Source organism: Varanus komodoensis, unplaced genomic scaffold, assembly GCF_004798865.1.
Source record: "Varanus komodoensis strain SLA01 unplaced genomic scaffold, ASM479886v1 scaffold13_3, whole genome shotgun sequence".
NCBI lineage: Eukaryota > Metazoa > Chordata > Lepidosauria > Squamata > Varanidae > Varanus > Varanus komodoensis.
The window spans coordinates 6,697,266-6,721,869 of record NW_025335409.1 but is presented as its reverse complement, the minus strand read 5'-3'; the positions used below and the strand labels follow the sequence as shown (position 1 = coordinate 6,721,869).

The following is a 24,604-nucleotide window of genomic DNA, read 5'->3' as shown; positions in this document are numbered from 1 at the left end:
TGTCTTTTGAAAGGCAGCAGCCCTGACACAGTAGTACCTAATCAGAAGCTTAATGTGGGATCTGAAGGCAAGCTACAAAGACATTTTACAACTTACTTGTAAGCAGCTGAAGATAGCAAACAGGTAGTGAAATGTCATTACATCACTGTTTACTGCCATCAGACCCAGTAACCAGGTAGCACTGATCAACAGTAGTAGCAGGAAAGCAGTCCGTAGTACTGAACTAGATGAAAATCACAGAATCGTTCGTATTACGGCATGAAATACTGTAGACCCCGACAAATGCAATTCCATTCCCTGTTCCACTCCAGGAAGGAAGGAAATCTTAACATTTTCTGGTTAGGATAACCAAAACGTAGCTAGTCTGTCTCCTGTTTGTTTTGTGAGCTTGTTAAAATCACTGACTACTTTCGCAACTCAGAGCTTGCCTACCAATACATTACTGGGAGAGACAGCAATGACTAAGTTGTGCCTTCAAACTGGCAATCTCAGAGTGTCCACATCATAAATTAAATAGCAGCCACTGATATGGCAGGTGATAGGAAAGGAATATTTACCTACCCTGTTGTGCTAAGCAGGTACTTTCCTCACTAGACTGTATGATTCCATTTACTCACTCACTCACTCTTTCTTTTTCTCTCTCATGGTCTCACACACACAAATATAGAAATATAGAGCAGTGCATGTTATACTGGGCACACCAGCATTGCTGTCCCCACCGAATTAATTCAGGGAGCTACAATGATCTCTGAAAATAATGTGATAGGTGTTTGTTTCCTTCTGCTTCCTTCCCCTCCCTGCATCACCAAATACACAATATGTGTACATTAGCATGCTGCTGGCGAATGATGGTGTAGGATTTCCATAGAGACAGCCAGACAAACATGCTTTGGACAAGAACAGGAGTTTATTTGTGCCATCAATTGCCAGCATTAAGAAGAACCTGCAGGTGAACAGAAGGAGTTCCTCTGTGCACTGTCATTTTTATAGCCTCTTCCACCCACACATGGGAAATGCTTGGAACTTGGGCTGTATGAAGAATTCCTAGGAGCTAAAGAGACTGCCACTGACATCCCAGTATCCCTAATCTACTGCCCAAATTTCTCACAAGCAGCTTCAGGAGACAATTTTGGCAGGGTATAAACAAACAATTTTTCAAGTATTTCTTTTTCTGCCACCTGCTTAAATCTGAGAGGAAGCACACTGTTACTGGGAATGGGCAGCATGGTCTGAAGCCTGTTCTTCTACCCATAATAGCTGCTTTGGGGACACTGTGCCACTGGAGTAAAGCTATGGGAGAAATGGTCTTATGATCAGGATCACAAACAGCGTAAAGTGGAAAGGAGATAGGGCGGAGTGTGGCAGACTAGACTAAATGGTCACACATGCAACGCTTCCTCAGTCCTGTTGAAATCTTCTCATTGCAGTGGAATACAAAGTGGAAGAAGAGCAATCGAAGGGGCAGCAAAATGGTGGTACAGGTGCCTGTCCTTTCCCAGTGTTTGCCCCAGTTTGAGTTCTGAGACAGAAACAGCACGCTCTCCTCCATGTCCCTCAAAAATGCAAACTTACATGACACCAGTTTTCTCCAGTGAACGTTGCCTTCGTTTGCATGAGGCTTTGACGGCCAGTATGAAAATTACAAAGTTGATCTTGAAGGAAAAGTAAATATGGATCAGACCAGAAATAGAGACTTGTTTTCCTCCTTGAATTTACAAATGTTTGTACAGTTTTCCTAAATCCTACCTAATTCCTCTGTTCATCTTATATCAATCATCACTGGTTTAGTCAATCATTAGCACAACTCTTCTTAATTCGAGAAACTTTAACTTCATGACCTCAAAAAGATCATGAGATTCTGTTCTGTGAGGTTTTCAGTAAATCAAAGGCAGCCTTGAGAACTGAGCATAGTAAAAAGAAACTCTGGACCTTGCAACTGATACTTACAAAAGCCACCTATTATTATGAATGCACAAGAGCCCATATTGTGGACAAGAGTACTTGTTAAATGTTGTAAAACTGGCATGCTGAATACACCAGTCCACATTTAACTATGGGGCCTGTTTTAAACCAGGGAAGAATCACATGGTGGGTGTGAGATCTGGAAATCTCCCACTAGTGCAGGTGTGTGACCCCAGGGAGCTTTGAGGCAAGAGAGCCATGCTTCTCATGTAATGCTAAACTCATCAACCTGCAGCTCCTTGGGGCAAGGGCTCTCTAGCACTGACAGGCTGACTGATGGCTGAGGTTTGGCTTCAGGTGAGCAGGAGGCTGCTCATCTGGCCCTGAGCAGAAGCAGCATTATGCAAGGAGTTTTATAGCACTGTATGGAAGTGTTTCAGAAGGGGAGATGGTGCTTAAGGGCTGAGTACCTCCCAGTGAACATGGCCCAACTCTATTTTCCCCTTCCTTGTCCAGGATGCGCTAAGGACACAGTCTTTTGCATGTCCAGGCAGGAAAAAGGCCCTGCAGTTCCCTGAAGTCCACAACTGGCTGGGGCATGCTGGGGGTTGTAGGACTTTTTCCTGTCTAAACATGCTTAGGATTGTGCCTTAAACAGCTAGGTGCTATGCCTGACTTGCAGCTGAAGGAGACCTAGGAGGTGTGATTCATTATTGTCCTAGATGTAACTTTTTGGTTTTTGTTTCCCTCAATACATTTTTTAAAAATCTTCAAATGCGTGAGAAACCTGAAAAAATGTATATGATTCTGGACTTTGGGGAGGGAGAAAGAGAACTCAGAAGACAGAATGCACATGCCCTGACCCTACTGCCTTTCCCAGATTATTATGCAAAGAGCTCAAACAGGCAAAACTTCCCATATTACAACTTCAGGGGCTTCACAGTATTTTTAAGCACAATTATTCCAGAAGTTTTACTACTAACCAGTAAACAAACAAACAGAACCCCACACCCAAAACCTGTTTAGTAAACAATGATAAAATACCTTGTTTGCAATAAGGGTTGTCAAATTATGATTGCAATTTATAATTAATCAATCATGTTCTTATGATGGTTTATAGTTTTAGGTTTCCATACGAGAGATCTATTGTTAATTGTCTTTTGTACCTTTAATTTGTATTTCAGTATGTATGCTCCATAAAACTTTGAGATTGTTACACCAACTAGAGGGCTTGACAGTAATAAATTTAGTATGGCAAGTTTTATGTTGCTGGCAGATTCTGCAATACTTACAACCACAACAATCACAATTGGCCCTGCAAAGCTCCAGATCAGAGTGTCATGAACAGAGAGCCAGCAAAAATCTGGGTTCCCATAGCCCTGTGGATCGAGACCCACAGCAAGACCTGAAACACAACAAAAGACACAGTAAGAATCTCTAATACATCAAGCTGGTCAAAATTTGTATTCAGAATCCACATGAAGAAAAATCAAATAACCACTGGATAAGAGAAATAGCCCCTTTCCTTCTTAAAGCAATCACCACCCACAAATAACCCCTGGGTATGCTAGGAAAATCCATTAAAATATATCTCACACAATTTTAATTTGGCAGAAATAGTCTAAGACTCAAGACTGAAAACCTGTGTGTGGAGTTTGCACCAAAGCGCAGCCAAACATCTGACTCCAATATTAGCTGGCAAAAAATGAACCTTTTTCACTTTCTAGATTTTGCCTTATTAACATTTTAATGAATTAAAACCGGACCAATATGTGCCCGTAAGCATGTAGTTCACCTACTATAAATGTCAGTGGGACAGGAATGAAGTCTTGTCTCCAAGGATTTTTAGCCCAGCCCTCCAACCTAGTTCTCCCCAAACTTCTTGGGCACATTCCAGTTCTAAGGCCCTTTGCCTGCCATCAGAACAAAATCCCTTCAAGGCTTTAGATACTCCACGAGGTTTCCTTTGCCCTCTCTTTGCCCTTGTTCTTCCTTTCTGAGCACCAAGCCTGTGCTGGTCAATTGTCATTTATAGTATCCATCCTTCCCTTAAAGCCTTTGGTTCTCAGCTCACTGGGTCCTCTGTGCAGAGTTCAAAAGGCACCTGCCAGTCCTTTTATGCTCCACCAATTCCACAAGTGGCACTCACCACTTTCAAAATGGAGATTTAGCATGCCTGGGGCAATTTGCAGTGAGATAAATGTTCATTTATGGAATGGGGCAGGCCTGTGAGACTCATATAAGGGGACTCCACAGACCGTTCCTGATCCAGAACTAGCATTTGCAATTATTTGGAAACTTCCTTTGGGAAGCATTAACTCCTTGTTGCTTAACAGAATTAGTGGGAACCACCATTTGTGCAGCAGAAGCTGCAGTCTTTTTGGTGTGTGTGATGTTTGTGTGTGTGTGTGAGCAACATATATCCCTTATCATTCTAGTAAGGCAAGGGCAGGTTTGGGATCATTATTTCACTTGCCTGCCAGCCTCCAGAAACAAAAAGAACAATGTGCTATTTTTCATGGAGTATGCATCTGAACCTCACAAGTGCTGACTTCCTGGGAAATCACGCATGACTCACAAGAACCTGTCAGCACACCTTATTTTCTATTCTATTCTGTGTTGCAATATTGCTCATTATTTCCAGTAAATGTTCTGTTTTTCATTATTAATTACTGTGCAAACATACATATGGAATGAGACAGGCCAAGCTCTAATTCAGTAAACACTAGGGAAGCTTACAATTGCAACACTCATTCTTACATGCAGAATTCATTGGATGTTTGAATGCTATGTAGAACTTTGAATTTGGGCTTCAATGAAATGCTCTCCCTCTCAGTATTCCTTCCCTGTACACCATCTCTGCCACATCTCACCAAAGAAAGTGCATTCGGCAAGTACAGAACCTTCTAGCACAGGGGTGTTGAACTTCTTTCACCTCAAGTGTCAAATTTCATTTTGGAGAGGTTTGGGAGGGGCACATTCCAGTGGTGGGCAAGCTTGAAGGCAATGTGATAGGGCCAAAATGGAACATTTTAGCATCTTCTAGCTTAAAATTCTTAACTAAGCCTTCAGAGAAGTATTACAACCACCTAGAATGGTGGAAAGGCTACACAAAAGCTAGGAAACATTGGTGGAAAGCAGGAGGACTCAGGGGATGTAAGCATGGCTGTCTAGGGTCACCAGAAAGGATGGATTGGGCCTTAGGGTCTGAGCTTCTGCATCCTTGCTCTGAAACGACTTCTGTGTTCCTTCTGGCTGGTGGCAGGATTGCTTCCATAGGTGGAGGAAAATACAAGGGAGAAGATGAGGCTGACCAAGAAGCACAGCTTCTATTAAACATCCCCACTAAGTGTAGATCCTCCATTATTAGAGTTATAACGTGTCTAGTTAAAGACTGTATTTCTATCCAGAAGTCCCATCAAGTGTAATGGAGCTGGATCTCAGGTAAGTATATGCAGGGTTGTGGCCCCAAGGCTGTCTATAGAGAAAGAGAAAAAAGGAGTAACAACTTCTGGCATGCCTATCCAGCATGGCTGGTTGGGTCATGTAGGTAGATGAAGGGTCCCCCACGCACCAACCCCCTGTCTAAACATGCAAAGAACTGTACTATGAGTTGACCTAATTAATACATTAAAAAACATTTGATCAACTAAAAAGGTGTTCCTCACAGGCAACGATTTAAGTTCTAAGGGCATACAAAAACTGGAGGTGACAGCTGAAGAGGCATTTCCCCCATCTATTGCAGAAGGGGGTGCCTCTTCTAAGGTGGCAGCTGCTGCAGCAAGCAAATACATACTCTGAAAACAAAAACTGCTTAACCGTAATTTCATTTGTATGCAGGTATTAGGCTGATTTACAATGCAATGGCATACACATCTGTACAGTAGTCCCATTGGGAAAATCACAGCTTTAACTGATAAAAACTTGCACTACTAATTGACTGTTTTTTAGCTGCTTTGCTTCAATTGATTTGAGGCTGGGGTGTACACTTAACACCATTAATTAATGTGTTTTTTGTAGCAGAAGTCAAATATAACATATAGTGACCCATAATGACTGATTTAAAGCAACTTTATCACATCTCTTGCTCTTGAAAAAATCCTGCTGCAAACACCAGAGATCTTCTCTCACTTATGAGAAGATCTCACCTGGAACTGCAGGTGAGGGAAGCGAAGGCATGTGTATTAGAGAACCAACTGGCGTTTCAGCTTCTGCTGCTTCCTCTTGCTCCCCTTCCACTCTGCCACAGAGCTATCCTATGTGCTTGCAAAGAAGTAGATGATTTAGTCCTGTGCTTCCAGCCATTCTAATGTGACTAAAGTCAGTGCTGACCATAGATTTTATTCTGTAAGCCATTCCCTTTCATAGGTCAATTCACAGCCGCTAGACTCTGTTGTATCTGGGTAACATGAGCAGGAAAGCATTCTCCTGTACACACATTCTGCTTATGGCCTCCCACAGGCATTTGTGTGGCCAATGTGGGGACAGGATGCTGCAAAAGAAACCTGTGAGCTGATCCAGCTCTGCTCTCCTTATTCAAAGGATGGAATGGGCTTCCACGGGAGATGGTTGAAGACCCATCGGTGAGGGTGTTCAAGGACAGGCTAGACATGCACATGGTAGGCATGTCATGTGTGGTGCTGGCTGGAGCTGGGGGTCAGACTAGATGGCCCAGGAGACCTCTTCTGACTCACTCTGTTTCTATGACTTTATTTTCAGGTAGTTTCTTGGCATCTCCTTCCAATAGTTTTGCTGTTCAACTGAGAAGATAGCAAGCTAATTCTTTTTCTTACACTGTCCTCTGGTTCTGACAGGTCATTGCCTCTGAGTGTGCTCATCAGCAATTCAGGCCAAATGCTGATACAGTATTAGCAATTCTGGGTTTTTCGATTTCCCACCACCACCTGAGAATGGGTATTCTCTGCTCCAGGACCTATTTTTTGCCAGATATTTGGGCTCTGAATTTTGCAGCAAGCCTTGAATCAACTGAACCCCTGGAGAAAATACTGATCATATGAGTTTCTGGTTGGTGACACTTAGATATACAATAGCTGAGGCTAGAATAAATTACAAGTCTGGCAACTGAAGTGTTTTTCATTTATTTGGGACTCTTGGTCTCCACTGTTAAATGTTTTTCTTATTAGCATTTGGTTTTTCTGCTTGACTGTGTTGATTACATAGTGATGCTCCTACAGTGTAGTCAGAATTTTCATGTGGCTTTTCTGTATGAGTTTGTTTGCAATATATTTTTGAAAGCATTTACTTTTTAAGAATTTAAAATCCTGCTAAAATCAAAATAAATCTACCTCAGTAACATCATTTAAAACACAGCATAAAAAAAGACAACATTTGCCCTCTGTACTTTCATGCTTTCTGGGTGCCTGAGCTAATACTGGAAGTTAAAGCACGGCTGTCTCTTCCTCTGTTCAGAATATACAAAATGTTGCAAGCAACAAAGTAATTATGAGAAAACGAATGAAGTTATTTGTGTGGTATGTGAACTATACTTGTTTCAACTTGAATTCATGTACGTTTACATCCCTTTATCCACAGAGAAGTTGCTTTAATTAGAGCAAGAGGCATCAAATACAACTCCTAACTGCCTTCATTTTTTTGCCAGTGTGTCTTGAACAGATTCAAATCAGTGATTAGTATAACTCGGAAGACACAGGGGCTAAACTACATGCTGTGTTAAATACATAGTGTTCAGTTGTTCCTAACTTTCTTATGCATGTGTGACAGGTGCATTCTGGATTGGGACCAGCCTGTTTAACCCTTCCCATCCAGCACCTTTCCCAACTAAATTCAACCTGCCATGTGCAGGGGCTAAAAGCAGATGAGGAGGAAGCAAACTCCATTAGAACACAGCTCCATGTATTTACTTGAAAGTAAGAAAAAAGTTAGGATGACCTGCATGCTACATATTAAACATAGTAGTTTAGTCCTAGACCTAGTATTTGAAAAGGAGACACAAACAGGTTTAAAAGCAAAATCCTATGGCCTCCTGACACTGCTGGGCAGTCCATAGGATTCTTTGTAGTCCCAAGCTCCTTGCAGCCAATGTGGAATGAATGATTCTAGCTCTACCACTAAGGTTGCCTAGAGCCTTGGAGGGGGAAAAAGTGCTTACCAGGGTTGGGGAAGGGAGGAGGCCAGGGCCATGGACTTACACTGCTTCCTATCAACATTCCACCCTCCTTCCCAACATTTAGACAGCCAAAACTGGCCATCTAGAGAAAATACCCAGTGAAAGGAATGGCCATGGTGGAGATTATTCCTCTCATGCCTACCAGACACAGGCACATAAGCTTCCAGCTTCTGAGGCTCACATGCACTGAGGCCATGGGACATAGGATTGTGCATGGAACTATTTTAATGGTGTCTCTCTACAGAAGAGAGATCAGAAATCCAGAGACCAGCAGAAATCTCCATCAGTGAGCATTTGGTATCCTTCCGAAATATACTTCTCAGGATTCTTCGAGAGGAAGCTATACCAGTCAAACTCATAAAAATAAGTTGTAATATGTCATTTCTGCTAAAGAAAATAACTGCATCTTTCATTTCTGTTCATTATCTACTCATTCTTACCTGTTATAATGGCAGGAATCCCCCAGCCCATGACATAGTAGAACCTCATATGTCCAAAATTGATGTTCCTTACTTCAGTCAACATGCGGTAGATATGAAGCTGTTCAACGAACATCCAAGCGAATGTGCTCATGTAGAAGTAGTGCAAAAGAATGGCTATCACAGTGCAGACAAACTAGAAAAAGGGAAAGGCCAATTTAGTTAGGAATGCCTCTGCTGAACCACAAATATGTCATGCACAAGAGGGAGACTGTGGTTAGATGTAAGTGAATATTGAGGGTCACAGTCCAGAGAACTATTTTACACATGCCTAAGGCCTGGCCCTTTCCCCCTTTTGAACAGCAAACTGCCTTGTTATGTTATATAAGAACAGCACAGCTGGATAGGACTACAGGCTTGTTTAGTTCTGCATGCTGCATCTAAAAATGACCAACTTTTGGGTAAAAGCATCAGAAGCAGAGTATTAGGCCAACACTGTTGTTCTCTAACAGACACCTTGCACCTTATTTTCTTGGTGGAAAGGTGGGGCAGAAATCCAAAAAGCAAGCATGCAAACCACTGGTATTCATAGGCGCTGCCTCTGAACGTGGAGGGAGCATAGAGCCATCCTGTTTGCTTTCAAACTTCCTGAAGTGTGGAAAGATTCTCCTAGTATGATGCCCTTAGGGCATTTCTACACAATCTGTGACTCACCAAGTTGAAAGCAGCCTGCTGGCTGTGTACAGTAGCCAACGAGAAACTTTAAAAACAGCTCTTTGCTCCCACTTACCTCTTTTATCTAGTCACTCTGCAAAGAGATCAGAAGTTTTTACTTCCATTTTTTAAACTGACTTCAATTAGTGTTTCATCTGAATGTGTATCAATTCCAGTTGGTCTTAATTATGGCTTCCTAAGGCTAGCCAAATTCAAAGCTAAATTAATGAACCTAGCTTGATTCGAAAAACCATACTTAAGATCAGCCACTATTCAGGCTTTGAAAGTAATACTAAACTGTGGTTAACTAATAATGGAAATGACCTTCCCCTTGAGGCTGTGGTGGAAGAGAGGAAAATACTAGCCCAGCATGGTCCACTGTCATCTCCAAATGCAACCCTACACTGGGCCAATATGGAAGGGTTGGTTATTACCTAGTCTGGTCATTTAATTAATTCATACACAAAGGAGTCTGGGAGAAGCTGAACCACCCCAGTCAACTGCACCGCCCCCCCCCCCCCGCTTACCTATTGGGAACTAGGATTCTGATTGGTCGACCTAGTTCTAAAAGTACAGCTCTCCTCAAAAACATTTATTAGTTTCGTACAATTCTAAAGTGGGGGGTTGGTTTTTTGTTTTAAGGTATAGGTCACAATGATGAAACCTGCTTATTTCAGGCATGCAACAAGGAAAATAAATCATTTTTGCCTATCAGTCATCCACGGATGACTGAAACCTCTCCCCGCCATGTGACAGTTGCTTTATAGAAACTTATAAAAGCTAAACGGAACATCAAGCAACACCATTTCATCTGTGTGCCTACATTCTTTGACTTTTCATGCTCACTAGTGTGTGACTTTTTGGACAATGCTCATTCCATGAGGAAGGATTAATAATTGCTTGAAATACAAAACACAGAAGAACTCTCCTCCCAGTCATCTTTACTATTTCAAAGTAGCATGTACTATATTACTGTGTAATATATAGCTTGCTAAAGAAAAGATCCTTAACAACTAGTTTAAGGTATAAGACTAGATGGTATATTTTTGTTAACTTGCCCAGGGGAAATTTTTCCTTTATGGATGCTGCTGCCTTCCTTTCAATCCTAGCAAATTGACATGTGGACACTGTAAAGCCCAAAGTCAGATTGCTTTACCTGTAACTACCATTCTTTGAGTGGTCATCCGTGCATTCACACATATGGGGTCTGCACCTGCGTGAAGCCTGATGTTGGGAAGATTCTATAGCTATGCTTTCAACTGATGGGAGCTCCTCCCCTTCCTGTTCCAGATTCAAGGAGGAGGGTCTCCCACCCATTCCCTTGGTTCCGTTGAGACCATCACAGGTACCAGGACTGGGAAGGAGGAGTGTTTTACCCCATCCTGGCCCCTGTATGCCGTTGTCAAGCAAGGGGACAATCCTCAGCAGGACAACACCAAGCGGGGCTGGTGGGTGGGCTATGTGTTTGCCATACCATCTGTAGCAGTGTGGTCAAGAATGGGATTACGAATAGTGCTGAGTCCTCAGAATGCCAGGCAGCTCTGAAGGAGGTCACCATTCAAAGGACTGGCTCTGAGAATCAGCCCATCTCCTCCAATTGGGAAGCCAGGTCCTGCAAAGCAGGATCAGGCAAGGAGGTACCTGGGGGCAGCAACACTGCCAATTTTTAGTTGGAGGCACAGTCCTCCAGGTCAGATGATGGGAATGGTGTCTTCAGTACTGAGTATCTGATGTCATGAGCATCTGGGATCATAGCTGGCTTCAGACTGTGGCCTCATATGAGTGCTGGCAGGAATGGTGTCTCAGTAGCAACATGGGGGCATTGACCTGCTCTGTCCTGAGATCTGGTGACCGCTTGATACCAAGAGTCCTCAGTAGCACAGAGGGGTGAGACCGCTCTTGGGACCATTGTGGAGATGGTGCTCAGTTAGAACTCAATTCCATTTGGTGAGGGGACAGTGGGATCTGTCTTGGTGTCCGTCTGCTTTCTAGAGCATGGATGGATTGCCTTGGTGTCAAACTGGCTTCCAAGAGTGGTAATGTCGGCAAGGCAAGGACAGATCACCTCAGTACTGAGCAGCCTTCAAAGGTGGAGGCCCTTGTTCCTGTGAGCAGTGAGTGGACCATCTCAACACCAACTCCTGGAGCAGAGGCCAGAGTGGAGACCTAGGAAGGGTCACCCTCGGATGTCATGTCCTTGCTCAGCACTGAGGATCGCAAATGTTCCAAAGTTGATACTGGGTTATCTCTCAGCATTGAAGCTCAACAGGGCCTCTTGTGGAGTCTTTGCTTTTCCTTGGTTGTGGCAGCCATATTTTTGGTGCATTTGGCCACTTTCCTGGCCATGCACTCATCGTATCTGGGAAAAGAGGGCTTGGCCAGCATTCTCACTGCACCTCCTGGGGACCTGGCTGATGTCACTGCAGTCCAACTGATGGATGGTCTTGTCCATTTTGTTTCTTGGAATCTGTAACCTACAGGGCCTTTTGCCACAGTCTGGTCTACAGTCGATCTTTTCTGTGAAGGCCTGGCATGCCGAGTGTGGGCAATCCTTGAGGACATGTTCCTCAATGAGGCAGAGGGAATGGCTATCCATGAAGGAGTGGGGGAAAGTCTGCTCAGTGCACACATTTTCTAAATGTCACCATCAAAGCCATCATGGTCGATGAGGAAGTCAGAAGTAGTACAGACGAAGAAGCCATTTGGAGGGAATACAACAAGGTAAAGAGAAGTGGGGAGAATTATGTATTTCTGTGGAGTTTTGTTTTTCCAGGGAGGGGAGTGTGAAAAAAATGGACTCCTGAGGGAAAAACAGCACAAGGAGGCAAAGTATGTAGAGAAACAGAAGAAACTAAAAAATACTCAAGTTTGAGGAGAGAAGCACTTCCTGATCTAGGTTGAAAAGGTGCGGAGGAAACAGGAAGGGGAGGGCCTCCCATCCAATTGAATGCTTAGCCAAAGAATCTTCACAAAAACAGGCTCCATGGAGTTGCAGAACCCAAATGCATGATGCACAGAGACCATAAAGAAGAAAGAGACCTGAAGTTCCTTGCTGAAAATGAAGCAGTCTTTTTTAAAATAACAACCATTTGAAAAGACAAAGCATTGCCTAAATCATCCCAGTCAGTTAATCTGAAAACCATAAACACTAATTTTCCTACATTAATAACAAGGCCTCAGTTAATGAACTGATTTGAGAGCAAATCATATCAAAGTCTCCATACAGGTCTAAGGCCGGCTCATGAGTATAAAAGAAATCCCCATTCTGAGGGGGCACATAAGCTGGTGTTATAATAATTTACTTAGAAGCCAGTCCTGGGCCAGATATTGGCACCACACATAGTGGGGCAAGCGCTGGAGCTTGGAGGGTCTACCGGGGTTGACATCATTATTCCCTCCCTGGCACAAATTTAGGGGAGGGAGCAAAAGCACTGGGATGGTGAGCTGGAGCAGCCACCACCTTAACCAAAAATGCCTTTGGGCACTAGCCACAACACAGTGGCAGGACATCAGGGCCAGGAGTACGAGGGTGAGGAAGATGGTGATCACTGCGGCCACCAGCCCCAGCAATTTTTCTTCTAGCACCAGGCCTTTAAAAGAAGACTGTTTCCTTTTATAGTCCTAGTGATGAGAAAAGCCGTGGTTCAGACAGCTGCAGTGGGATTTCCCTGCTGCTGCCTGCCCCCCACCAGGAGTTGTGCTTTTAAGAACGCACCTCGCCTGGGACTCTCTCAAACCAGGTGCTGGGCCTTGTAATCCCCACTTTGTTCCATGGGACTTTGTCACACAGAAGTGTACATAGGACAGGAACCACCATCAACAAAAGGAGTAGCAGTTGCCCTGTTAAATGGCTTCATCTGTTCTGAGACTGTAGTGTTGGTGTAATGAGCATGATCAATACGCTCACATGAATACTGTGGGGTTGCTGTTTAAAGGTGAGCCATCTGCCAGGCTTTTCTTTGGCTCAAACTGTGCTAAGTGGGAAAGAGGCCAACTGAGGACTGGCAGCAGTGCAGGATCAGTGTCAAGTCATGGTGTTGTTGCTGTTGTTGTTTTCATTAAGGTAAAGCCAGAAAAAGCATGTTAAGGAAAAGTCACTGGAATGAACTCTTACCGGATTTTCTGTCTGATTGATTCCTATCAGGAAGACTAATTCTGAGAAGAACAGAGCAGCCACCAGGTTTTTGTGGATGCTGTGCAGGTTGGAGCGCAGCGTCCGGATCAACACAAGAAGTATAAAGGTGAGCAGCAAAGCTACCAGCGAGATGGAGACTGTGGTATAAGTGATAATCTTCAGAGGAAGTGCCTCGCCATTCTGTGGTGGAAAAGATTAATCATTTTTGCTACATTCCTTTCCCAAGTGTTCTTTATTTAAAAGCAACCTGCATTACTTAGTCACCAAGCATATTTAATGAAAAACAGTACATATCCATTTGCACAGTAGGAGTTGTGGTGACTCAACTAGGAGTGTGACAAAAATTCCTAACATATATACCATTTAAAGGTGTCACATACTATCTGCTCATTTGGAGGATTAAAAAGGAAAAGGCAATAAAATGAAAACCACAATTAGGTGGATTTCAAACCACCTAATTCATTTTTACTGTTTTTTTTTTTCAGATTTATAGCTTCCTGAAGAATATCCGCACCAATAGGAGACCATCCTATGCCAAGACGAAAACCCACACGATTAGTAAACTTGAGTAATCCTTTTGTGACTGAGTCTTTTTGACAAGGTTAATGCAACCTTTTAAAGAGAACAGCTTAATCCCATGCACTGCTATGCATAAGCACAACCCACTTATCTACAGCTAACCTACCCTATAATCAGAATTCTGATTATATCTGATTAAAAATCTGGTGCCTGACCCAGAATACTTACCTAAAAGCAGAAAGAGTCAACTTTCAGATGTATATTTATTTATTTAGATGTTTCCAGCTATCCTTGTTTTAGAGATAACAGCACCATCCTTCCCTGACAGCATATGTAAGGATCAAGATGCTCCAGGCAGGAGTGCCATGGAACATTTATCTCAGTGCAGCCTTCAACCAGCCTGTGTATAAAGCCTCCCAGAAACTTGGCAGGGAAAGGTCCTCTCCCCGCCAGGCTCCAGTGGAATGCAAGCTATTCTTATTACAAAATTAATGGCTGCAGACCAGTAATCCTTTTAGGCTCTGGTCTATTGTGTGTGAGAGTGTGTGTGTGTGGGGGGGCAGTCTTAGTCCCCCACTGCTGATTAGCAAATGGCTGTAGATGACCTGTTCATTTACTGAAAGCTGCAGATTGGTGCAAGTATGTAAACCAGTCTGTGGCGTCTCCAGCAACCAGTATGGCCACAATGTCAATCATAAATAGGGCTCACTGCAATGGACTCGGCACATGGGTTACATGCCCATCATCCATTTATTGTAAGACTGTCCTGAGACTATTTGGTAGTGGATGGCATAGAAAAGTTTTAAATAAATAAAAAATAAGCTGCTGGTATATGAAAGAGAACTTCCTGGCTTCTCCTTCACTGGATGTTAGTGACAGGAGCTGTCCTTGTTCTTCACATTTGGAAACATCTTGATAACCAATGAAGCAGTTCTGAATCCTTTCAAAAGTTAGTTAATTTCACTGATCCAGCCAGTGAAACAAAGGTTTAAAATAAGTGTGACTGAGTGCATAAGAATGATTCCAAAAGCAGAGGTTTGGCTTCATGACTAGTCTTCACACTTAAGTTTATTCATGTGACCATTTGTGTCCAGAGGAGAAATACTTTGGTTATATCAGATCTAGTTTTAGTTTCTGCTGGATTCACAGATGGGGCATGAGCAAGTAACTGTCTATCACCCTGTTGTCCTCATCTGTCTTCAGATGTCATGATAAGACAAGCTGAAACATCACAGTTGGTTGAGTTAAGCTGCTGCTGAGAGAAGCTCAGGCACATGGATTCCCCATTTGTTCTCCTTCCTGTTCCCAGGACATATTCCATGGGTCTTTGTGGCACAACTCCTCTATGCTCCAGCTAAAACAAGACTGTTCCCTGCCCCTTTCTTGCTTAGGAAGCACCCATGTTGACGCACACAGATTGCAGGTGGTGTGTTATCTTACTTTTTGGGGATCAGATGGTTAAGACTTTATTTTCTTTCTTTAGCATTTAAACAAAATCTTTTGCTACTCTTCACAGCTGGGGACAAGCAACATTTGCCCTCCTAGCACAGCTACATGTGTACATGCAATTGATTTACTGCCAGGTAAGTGTACATAATTTGGGACAATGGCAATTCAGAAGAGGGGGTTAAACCTTCCCCCTTGCTTCTTTTCATACTAAAAGGTAGACTTTTCATTTTTCAACCTTCATTTTCACTTTTCAACCTTCTCCATGTAAGGGGGGAGAATTTCAGCTTGAAAATTGAGCAAGAAAACAGAAGAAGAGAACTTAAATCCCTCCTGCTGAATCACCATGGTCCTGAATTGAGGCTACGTGTGCTTACCCAGAGGTCACTCAAGCCCATATACACACATAATTCACATGAGGATACAGGTGGTTGCTGTCCAGTGAAGTGCCGAACAGAAGGGATGGAGAGCACTGTGATGGCTGGTAAGGCTTTTTGCTGCACTTGCCAGGCACCTCTGGCACCCTTTCAAGTAAACTATGCACAAATGAGCCCAGTTTGCACGTCACAAGAGAGCAACTTCAAATTGCTGTACCTTATGAGTGACAGAGAGGAACAGTCAGGCCTAGGTACTTATTTTGTATTAGCAAAGCATTCTCCATGAGCCTTCCTATACTCCCAGCTTGCATTAGAAGAATTCTAGATACAAGGCATTCAAGGAATATGGGTAATGATGAATCAATTCACAAGAGTGTGATGATGACAACAACAGTAACCTAGTTCACTGAGAACCCCATCTTAGCAAGACAGCAAAAAAGAGATAACAAATCCCTCCCACAGTTTGTAAATGAGACAAGTATTGGGGTCAGATCACACCATCTTGATAGACTGATGGCAAAACAAAACACTAATTTAAAATAGAAGGAGCCATTCACTAATTCCTTCTATCAAAAACTCTTTATGCTACCACTGTAGCCAACCAAAAACAAAAGTAAAAAATCATCATGGTGGACTCACTCACTTCACGTTTAGAAATATCCATTAGGACAGCAAAACTGGTCATATGGTTGCACTGGCAAACAAGATGGCTCTGGGTTCGAGAAAACAGTTCACATCCCCTTGCAGACCAACCTCCTGTTTCTCCAATTCTAGTCAATGAGAAGAGAAGAAACAAAATAAGATTTCATGACATTTGCTGTTTCACTGACTGAAAATATATGAGGATACATTGTGGATTGCTATTTTCTTCATTAAATTGCCACCTTAACTCTCCCTCACATCACAATGAAATTATTCTCTAATCTCTCTCACACACATATATATTTAAGGAAATACAGATGGGAAGGACATGCGTCCATGTCTTTGTACCTACCCTTCAAAAAGGGGCAAGCATGTACTGTAACCAGCAGCTCATTAAGGCACAAATAGCTAATTGGCAGTCGATATTTAGAAAAGCAAGAGGTTACTGCTTCTTTTAAACCTTGTCTCAACATGACAAATGACCAGATTATATGCAGGTAGCTTAAGTCACCTAAGAAACCCATTATTACTGCTTTATGAGATTTAGCTGACTCTTTGATCTTCAAGTAGTCCTGAATCTTCCTCTGCTTAGAAAACTGTAATAAAACCCCATTATTATAAGTCTTTCTCATTATTTGGTTTGTATGTATTTTTATATTCTTCTATTGATTGTAGCAGTGTATAGTTAACACAGTGTTAGATTCTGTTTCCCACACTTTCAAATATGTCATTTTGATGAATTACTATACTAGGTATACAGAAATGCAGGGCTTGAGCTACAGAAAAGGAAGCACTTTAGATCTCAGTGACTTGAACTGGAGAATTAAGCATGTGCTTACTTTTCTCTCGTTCAATAATCAAGTTCCCACTGAATGTCAAAGTACTCTGTCCACATAAGGATGTTTTCTTATCAATGCGACTGTTGCACTCTTGCTGTTGCTGCCATATCGGTAAATCATGATCAGAAACTGAAGTCACACAGGCCAAACCTGGCTTCAGGGTGGGTACCATGGACTACCCAAATTGCCAATCAAGAGACAAAAGAGGGCTGGTGGAGGGAGTTGGGACAGACAGCAGGCTTGGAAGCAGACTGCTAGGAAGAATGGGAATTGGAGCCTTGACCTTTCAGCCCTTACTCCATTCTCAAATTGGTCTTTCAAGAAAAGTAGATGCTTAGCAGGGGAGTAAAGTTACCTATCTGGGTTATTGCTACATTTTTCACAGCAAAGATAGAGGTGATGTCTGACCCCTGAGGTAAGAGCATCACATGTGTGGCTGTTAAAACTGATGGGAAAAACCACATGGGCAGAAAAGTTCAGTTACTTGACTGACATGGAACCAAGAATAGGAGCATCAATAAACTAAACTATTGGATTTGGCCAGGTAGTGAGTTGCACAAGCTAATGCTGCAGTGCTTGCAGTAATGGAAGTCATGAGCATTTTATGTTAGCCATCTATTTTCTCATGAACAAATCCTCAGAGAGATAAGCTACTTCTTCATGTGAGTCTAGAAGATGGAATGAAATGAGGCCAAAGTTTTTACCAAAACCACCTTTCTTTCCATCTCCAGATATATCAAATTTTTTTCAATACAATCAAAGAAGATAACTAAATTGAGCAACACTGATAATGAATAGAATTGCAGTTCAGTCAATTTGCTACTGCTTCAAAAAGATAGCTTGCAGGTGTATTTCTGTGTTAAACTCAAATGCTCTCAATTTATTAACACTTCTTTCTACTAAACAGTTTTCCTTTATGATAGCCAAGTCTTGCAGACTTTGAGCAAATATGTGGTGTTTATCAGGGCACAATCGTTCTCTGCCACCCCTTCTCCTTTTGTCTTCAATCGAGAGGGCAAAAGCAGAGGGAACAGCAGAGGTAAACATGGCTGGATGGGGTCACTGGGGAGGTGGGTGTGGGGTTGGGTGGACTCTGGGGGATGGTGGAAGACAGGAGAACCTGGAGGTATGTTGTCCATGGGGTTGCGAAGAGTCGGACATGACTTTGCAACTGAACAACAGCAGCAGCACACAAGGAACTATCTATTTTGTTTTGGTGCCAGGACTTGTATACTCGTCTAAAAGCTGATTAAGTATCTATCTATTCAGATATGCAAAGACAACTGGAATTGATCGCCTCTTTGCCAGACTAACTGCATGGAAAAGACCCAACTTTCCAATTACAATGCAAATGTGCACATGCATTAACCACCTTCCAAAATATTGCAGATTAGAAAACATACGCAATTGAGTGGTTCCAGGACACACAAACGGGCTTTGTTCTCTCTTCCGTTTCCAGCATGGCATGTTCAATCATAATGGGACTTTCCATAAGATTTGATAAAGACTCCCCCTCTCTATAAACAATAGCGCTGATTATTGGGGTGTTAATGATAGGTCGATTGGGTAACCTGGTATAATGAAACAAAAGTACTGTTATTCATGTGCAAACAAAGTATTTTCTCCAGTTCCAAATAAGCATCTCCCATTTTATTTAGCCAGGACTGAGCAGTGGATGCAGTATGGAAAAAAGTGCTACAGGAGCAGCTCAGACATGCATTACTTGTTGGTGACAGCAAGCATGTGATGGCTTGTGTGTGTTGCTGAGCTGTTGCAAAGAAACAACCGGACCAGAACTTCCATAATCACCTCGTGTAACCTCAGGCACTAAGCTTTTCAATCAAGTCACACCAACACATTCAACTGCAAGCTAACTAATTATGCGAGATCAATTATGCATAGGTCTGGTGTGAGTCAGTCCTAAGAACTCTATTATTTCTTACCAAATTAATATTTCTTTTACCATAGATTAGACTCCAGTGTAATCTAGAATATCAGAGAGAGACATATGACTTTCTGAATACACCTAGGATTAAAATCACAAAATATTATATTTCCCTTGCCTTCCACTCCCCAAATACAATGAACAAGCATTACTGAAATAAAAATGGCTGGTGAGTTGCCTAAACATTACCTTAAACTTCTTCGGTCAGGATCGTAGCTCTCAGGAAGGAACTGTCCTAGGGTTCGGTATATAATCACAATGGCGACAGCAAACTGGTTAGACTCCTCTGGATGCCGACGTTTTCTTTTTGAAAGTACATTTTTGCTCTTAAAAATATCATCTTCTGTCTTAGAAGACAATCGATGATTTGACGGCTTCATTGTAGGAACCACTAAAGATAAAGCCAATGCCAAATTTTATTCTATTAAACTAACATTTGGAGTATCATTTAAAAATAAATTAGGAGGTTGACTTAAAAACAATTTGGCTTATGTACCAACAAAAGAAAGCTGAAAATATTTTTTTACCTTTAATTTTGCATAACATGGTAATGGTCTGGTAAGCTTTGTGCTAAGGCAGGGGTCTCAATCTCGCGGCCCACGAGCCAATTGCCAGGATGGGCGGGGCTTGCGGCCTTCAAAGCTTCATACGGCCCAGCCTCACCCAGACTCTACTTCCAGCGGCCCCCAGGTAAGTTGAGTTTGAGACCCCTGTGCTAAGGCAAACCTGGATCAAACTGATACAATTGACAGAACAGTATGTTGGAAACTGTTTTATTGCAGATAGAGAATTATGTACTATACTTTTGCCTTCTCTAAGGTTCACCTAATCATCTCTGGACAGTATAAATAATCTCTCATATAATTTTGTCTGAACATTCTTATTCAAAGTTTCCAAAAGCATCCAGAACAGCATACTACCTTTTCTGCTGGAAGCTTTGAGCAAAGTATCAGGAAACAAAACAGACGACTCCAAATCTCTGGGATAATCTTCTTTAATCTCATCAAACTGTGGTACTTTAGCTCCCGTAAAATTAGACTTCTCAAAGATGTCAACAGCAATAACTAACAAAAAAAAAAAAGACTTTGCCTTAATATATATTTCTAGTTCATTTCTGCCACATACAGTTCAAATATCTACTGATGTGTCAGTAAATTTAAGACTTTATTATCTTTGTAAACAACAAGGATGTTGAAAAGAAGCCTAGATTTACCATTATAAAGCATTCACTTAATCTTAGTGCGCATCTCAGTTTTTAAATGAATAAATAATATGTTTGTGCCTACTTAGATGAATCCTTATGACAATACAATGGATCTATTTGTGCTTTAAGATAAGAAGGCAGAGTTAGAGGGAAATTACCCAAGATATATGTCTTCATTGTATTTGAAAGTTAGATATACCACATAAAGGTTCCAGGAAGTATGCCAAAAGCAGGCTGGGGGCACACAATATAGCCCCCTTAGCAGTGCAATCCTCTCGCTCTAAGCATTGAACTTACAGTTTTCAGTGACATCCACCTTCTAACAGTTTCCTGAATCTGCAGGTAGACTACCTGTAGATACTAACTCCCTCCACCCTTTTTGTGGCTCCTTTTCAGAGCAGTTACTGCTGTATTTGTTGCAGTTCCCTGACAGTTCTAAAAGCAAAAACAAAATCAAGGCGGTAGGTAAATAAGTAAACAGAGCTCCACTGATGGAGACAGGTGCTGGTGGGAATATCTGAATAATTTTTTTAGACTGGGAAATAAATGCAAATTTAACGGCTGGGAAGGAAAAGGTGGTGAAATTTGTGCCCCTACATTAATATTCTCTTACTGCAGGTGTACAAATTTCCCCTCCATTTACTTCCTAAAAAAGCAGGTTGTTTACCTGTAACTGATGCTCTTCGAGTGGCCATCTGTGCCTTCACACATATGGGTGCTGCGCCTGCGCAGTGCCTAGGCCGGAAAGATTGAAAGCTAACGATTTTGGCGGGAAAATTCCGCTCCCCTCCCCCCTCGGTAGTATATATAGAGTGGAGTGTCTGCCATTTTCTCCAGTCTTTGGAGAACGAACGTTTGCCACCTCACGGAAGAAGTTGGCATAACAACTTATCAGGTACTGCCGTAGTCGCCCATGGTACTGATGACATAATAAAGTATGAGGTACCGAAGCAGTATCATACGGTACCGATGAAGAAACCACTCACCGACACCGAGCGGGGCTGGCGGGTGGGTTGTGTGAATGCACAGATGGCCACTCGAAGAATATCAGTTACAGGTAAGCAACCTGCTTTTTTTCGTCGTGGCCTCTGTGCATCACACATATGGGTGAATAGCAAGCTTACCAGAGATGGTGGTGGGTGGTGTCGTCATTGAAGAACGGCAGAAAGAACAGCTCTCCTGAAGGAACAGTCTCTTCTGGCACGCATGTCAAGGCAATAGTGCTTTGCGAAAGTACACGGAGTAGCCCAAGTTGCGGCCTTGCAGACCTCCTGGATCGGGACACCCGGGGCAAATGCGGAGGAAGCTGACACTGCTCTAGTGGAATGACCCCTTAGAACAACAGGTAAGTCCATCTTTGCAAGCTGGTACGCTAACAAAATGGTTTGAACAATCCACTTCGACAGTCTCTGAGACGAAACAGGTGATCCTTGGTCCCACTGAGAGTACTTTACAAAAAGTCTATTGGTGTGTCTAAGAGACTCTGTGTGTGATCTATAGAAAGCCAAGCATCGTCAAACATCCAAGGTATTCAAAGACCTTTCGATCAGGTTCGACGGCGATGGAAAGAAGGCAGGCAACACAATCTCTTGATTCAGGTGGAACGGCGTGGCAACTTTAGGCAAAAAAGTCTGATCCATCCTTAGAACCACCTTTTCCTTATGGAAGTTGAGATAAGGCAGATCAATTCGAAGAGCACAAAGTTCACTGGCTCTATGAGCTGATGTAACTGCAACAAGGAAGGCCGTCTTCCATGATATGAGACACGTATCGACAGTCGCTAAGGGCTCAAACGGTGGTCTTGTAAGTGCCTGAAGGACAACCGAAAGACCATGTGGGCATAACCGGCTGAATAGAAAGATGAAGATTTTGCAGTCCTTTAAGAAATTTTCGAACAAGTGGTTGTGAAAACACTGACAATCCTTGTACTGTACCCCGATAATGTGACATGGCAGCTGCATAGACCTTAATTGAGGAAGGTTTCAGTCCCGAACGATGCAGTTGCAGCAGAAACTGAAGAATATTCTCAACCGAAGCTGTAATCGGATTGAACAAGCGTGATTCCACAAAGGATGAGAAGCGACACCACTTCGCTGCGTAGGATTTCTGAGTTGATGGTCTTAGAATCCTTAAAACGTCTGGATCCAAAGAGCCTGGTCCCGACAATATCCCCGTCAGTACCAAGTCAGTGAGAGGGTCAGATCAGTCGTGAGTTGAGTTACCGAGTGACCTAGTAGATCTCTGTCCCAAAACAGTTTTTTGAGTTAATGAATTCTCCACGCAGCAAGGTTCAATGAGGACAGGTCTGGGTGACGGACAGCGCCGTTTTGTTGAGTTAGATCTTGTCTGGACGGAAGACAAAGGAAATTGCCATTCGAAATCTGAAGGAGGGTGGAAAACCATGCTTGACAAGGCTACCAGGGTGCTATGAGTATTCCTGTGGCATCGTCGTGCACAATCTTCGAGATGTCTTTCGTCAGTAGAGGAATAGGCGGGAATGCGTAAAACCTGAGAATTGTCCATGGGATCATAAGGGCGTCTCCCATTGAGCCTGGTCCTATTCCCGCCCTGGAGCAGAATCTTTTGCACACCTTGTTTTTGTGGGTAGCAAATAGGTCTATGTCTGAATGTCCCCAAAGTTGGAATAACTTTATGCAGACATGATGATTCAGTTCCCATTCGTGATGAGCGACATGTGTCTGCTCAAGGTGTCTGCTTCCTCATTGTCGGTCCCAACAAGATGGACCACCAAAAGGGTTATACCCCTCGGGATGCACCATTCCCAAATGTCCACGGACAGGCGGGCCAGAGCAGTGGACTTTGTTCCGCCCTGTTTGTTGATATAGAATACTGCCACTATGCTGTCGGACGTGAGCTGTATCACTTGATGGCGAACAACTTCCTCAAAGGACCGAAGTGCTTTGAACATCACTAGAAGCTCAAGGTAATTTATGTGACTCAATGACTCTTGGCGGTTCCACATGCCTTGAGATCGAAGCCCCGCGCATACCGCACCCCACCCGACCAGCGAAGCATCAGTATATAGGGTCAGCGTCGGGTGAGGGGTGATGAAGGGGGTCCCCACGTTTAAATTGGCTGAGGTCATCCACCAAGTCAATGTTTGTACGACAGCGCGGGGCATACGAAGTGGTTTGTTGGGCAAAACTCTTTGTGGACGAAAGTTCTTGTTGAACCAGAGTTGAAGAGGACGGAACTTCAACCTGGCATGTGGGACAATGGCAACTGTGGCAGCCATATGACCCAAAAGTCTCTGGACTGAGAGCGCTGTAACTACGTTGTTTTGTCAGATCCGAGAAATACAGAAGTGGAGGCTGTCCTGACAAGCTGGAGGGAGGAATGCCCTCGCTACCGTGGAATTGAGACGAGCTCCGATGAAGTCTATCACCTGTGTAGGGACAAGGGATGCTTTTTCACCGTTAATACAAAGTCCAAGATTGTCCAACAGTGTGCAAGTAACCTCAACGGCTGACATTAGGCTTTCACGGGTCTGTGACCCTATAAGCCAGTCATCCAGGTAAGGGTAAACTTGGATGCCCTAAACTCAAAGATGAGCACACACTGGTGCCATACATTTCGTGAAGACCCTCGGAGCCGTGGCCAAACCGAACGGGAGGACATTGAACTCGTACATGTTGGACCCAACGGTGAAACGCAGAAGACGCCTATGACTTGGATGGATCGAAATATGGAAATAGGCATCCTTTAAATCAAGGAAGGTGAACCAATCCTCTCTCCTCAGCAGCGGAAGGGTATTTTGAAGGGTAGTCATCTGAAATTTCTTTGGTTTGATAAATATGTTATTTCGGAGGTCCAAGATCAGACAAAGACCACCATCCCGTTTTGGGACTGTAAAATACCTAGAATAGAATCCGTGAAGCCCTTCGGAGCTGGAAATCCATCGAATCGCACCCTTACGAAGCAGTTGGTGTACTTCGTCCACTAGCACTGGAGAGCGTGGTGTAAATCGAATCAGGCTCGACGAAGGAACGGTATCGAATTCTATTCTGTATCCGAGCTGAATAATAGACAGGACCCACTGATCAGATGTGATGGACTCCCAAATGGGGAGTCGGCCTTGCAGCCGTTCCCCAAAAGGGAGGGGGAATGGTGGGTGTGGAGGTGGAGGAGAGGTTCGCCTGTCCCATCAGCGTTGACGCTTCTCTGTATCGAAACGTTGGCAGATCTGTGGGAAACACTGATGGGGTTGTTGCCTTCTGCGTTGCGGCCATTGTTGGTACTGTTTCTGCGGCGGCTGGTAGCGGTAGGATGGGCGCGACCATGACCACTTATGTT

At 43.1% G+C, this 24,604-nt stretch overlaps 1 protein-coding gene across 5 annotated transcripts in view; it reads right to left on the bottom strand.

The window, feature by feature from the left end:
• Positions 1-24,604, bottom strand: part of CELSR1 (cadherin EGF LAG seven-pass G-type receptor 1) — a 184,989-nt gene that overhangs the window by 14,180 nt on the left and 146,205 nt on the right. For all 5 annotated transcript variants that reach the window (XM_044423373.1, XM_044423374.1, XM_044423376.1 and 2 more), the window contains exons 20-28: positions 20,007-20,150; positions 19,276-19,477; positions 18,545-18,712; positions 16,304-16,430; positions 13,298-13,498; positions 8,491-8,665; positions 3,195-3,307; positions 1,573-1,652; positions 97-223 (exon numbers count right to left, since the gene is read on the bottom strand). In XM_044423373.1, the coding sequence (XP_044279308.1) occupies positions 97-223; positions 1,573-1,652; positions 3,195-3,307; positions 8,491-8,665; positions 13,298-13,498; positions 16,304-16,430; positions 18,545-18,712; positions 19,276-19,477; positions 20,007-20,150 (1,337 nt within the window). The remainder of the gene's footprint in view (positions 1-96; positions 224-1,572; positions 1,653-3,194; positions 3,308-8,490; positions 8,666-13,297; positions 13,499-16,303; positions 16,431-18,544; positions 18,713-19,275; positions 19,478-20,006; positions 20,151-24,604) is intronic.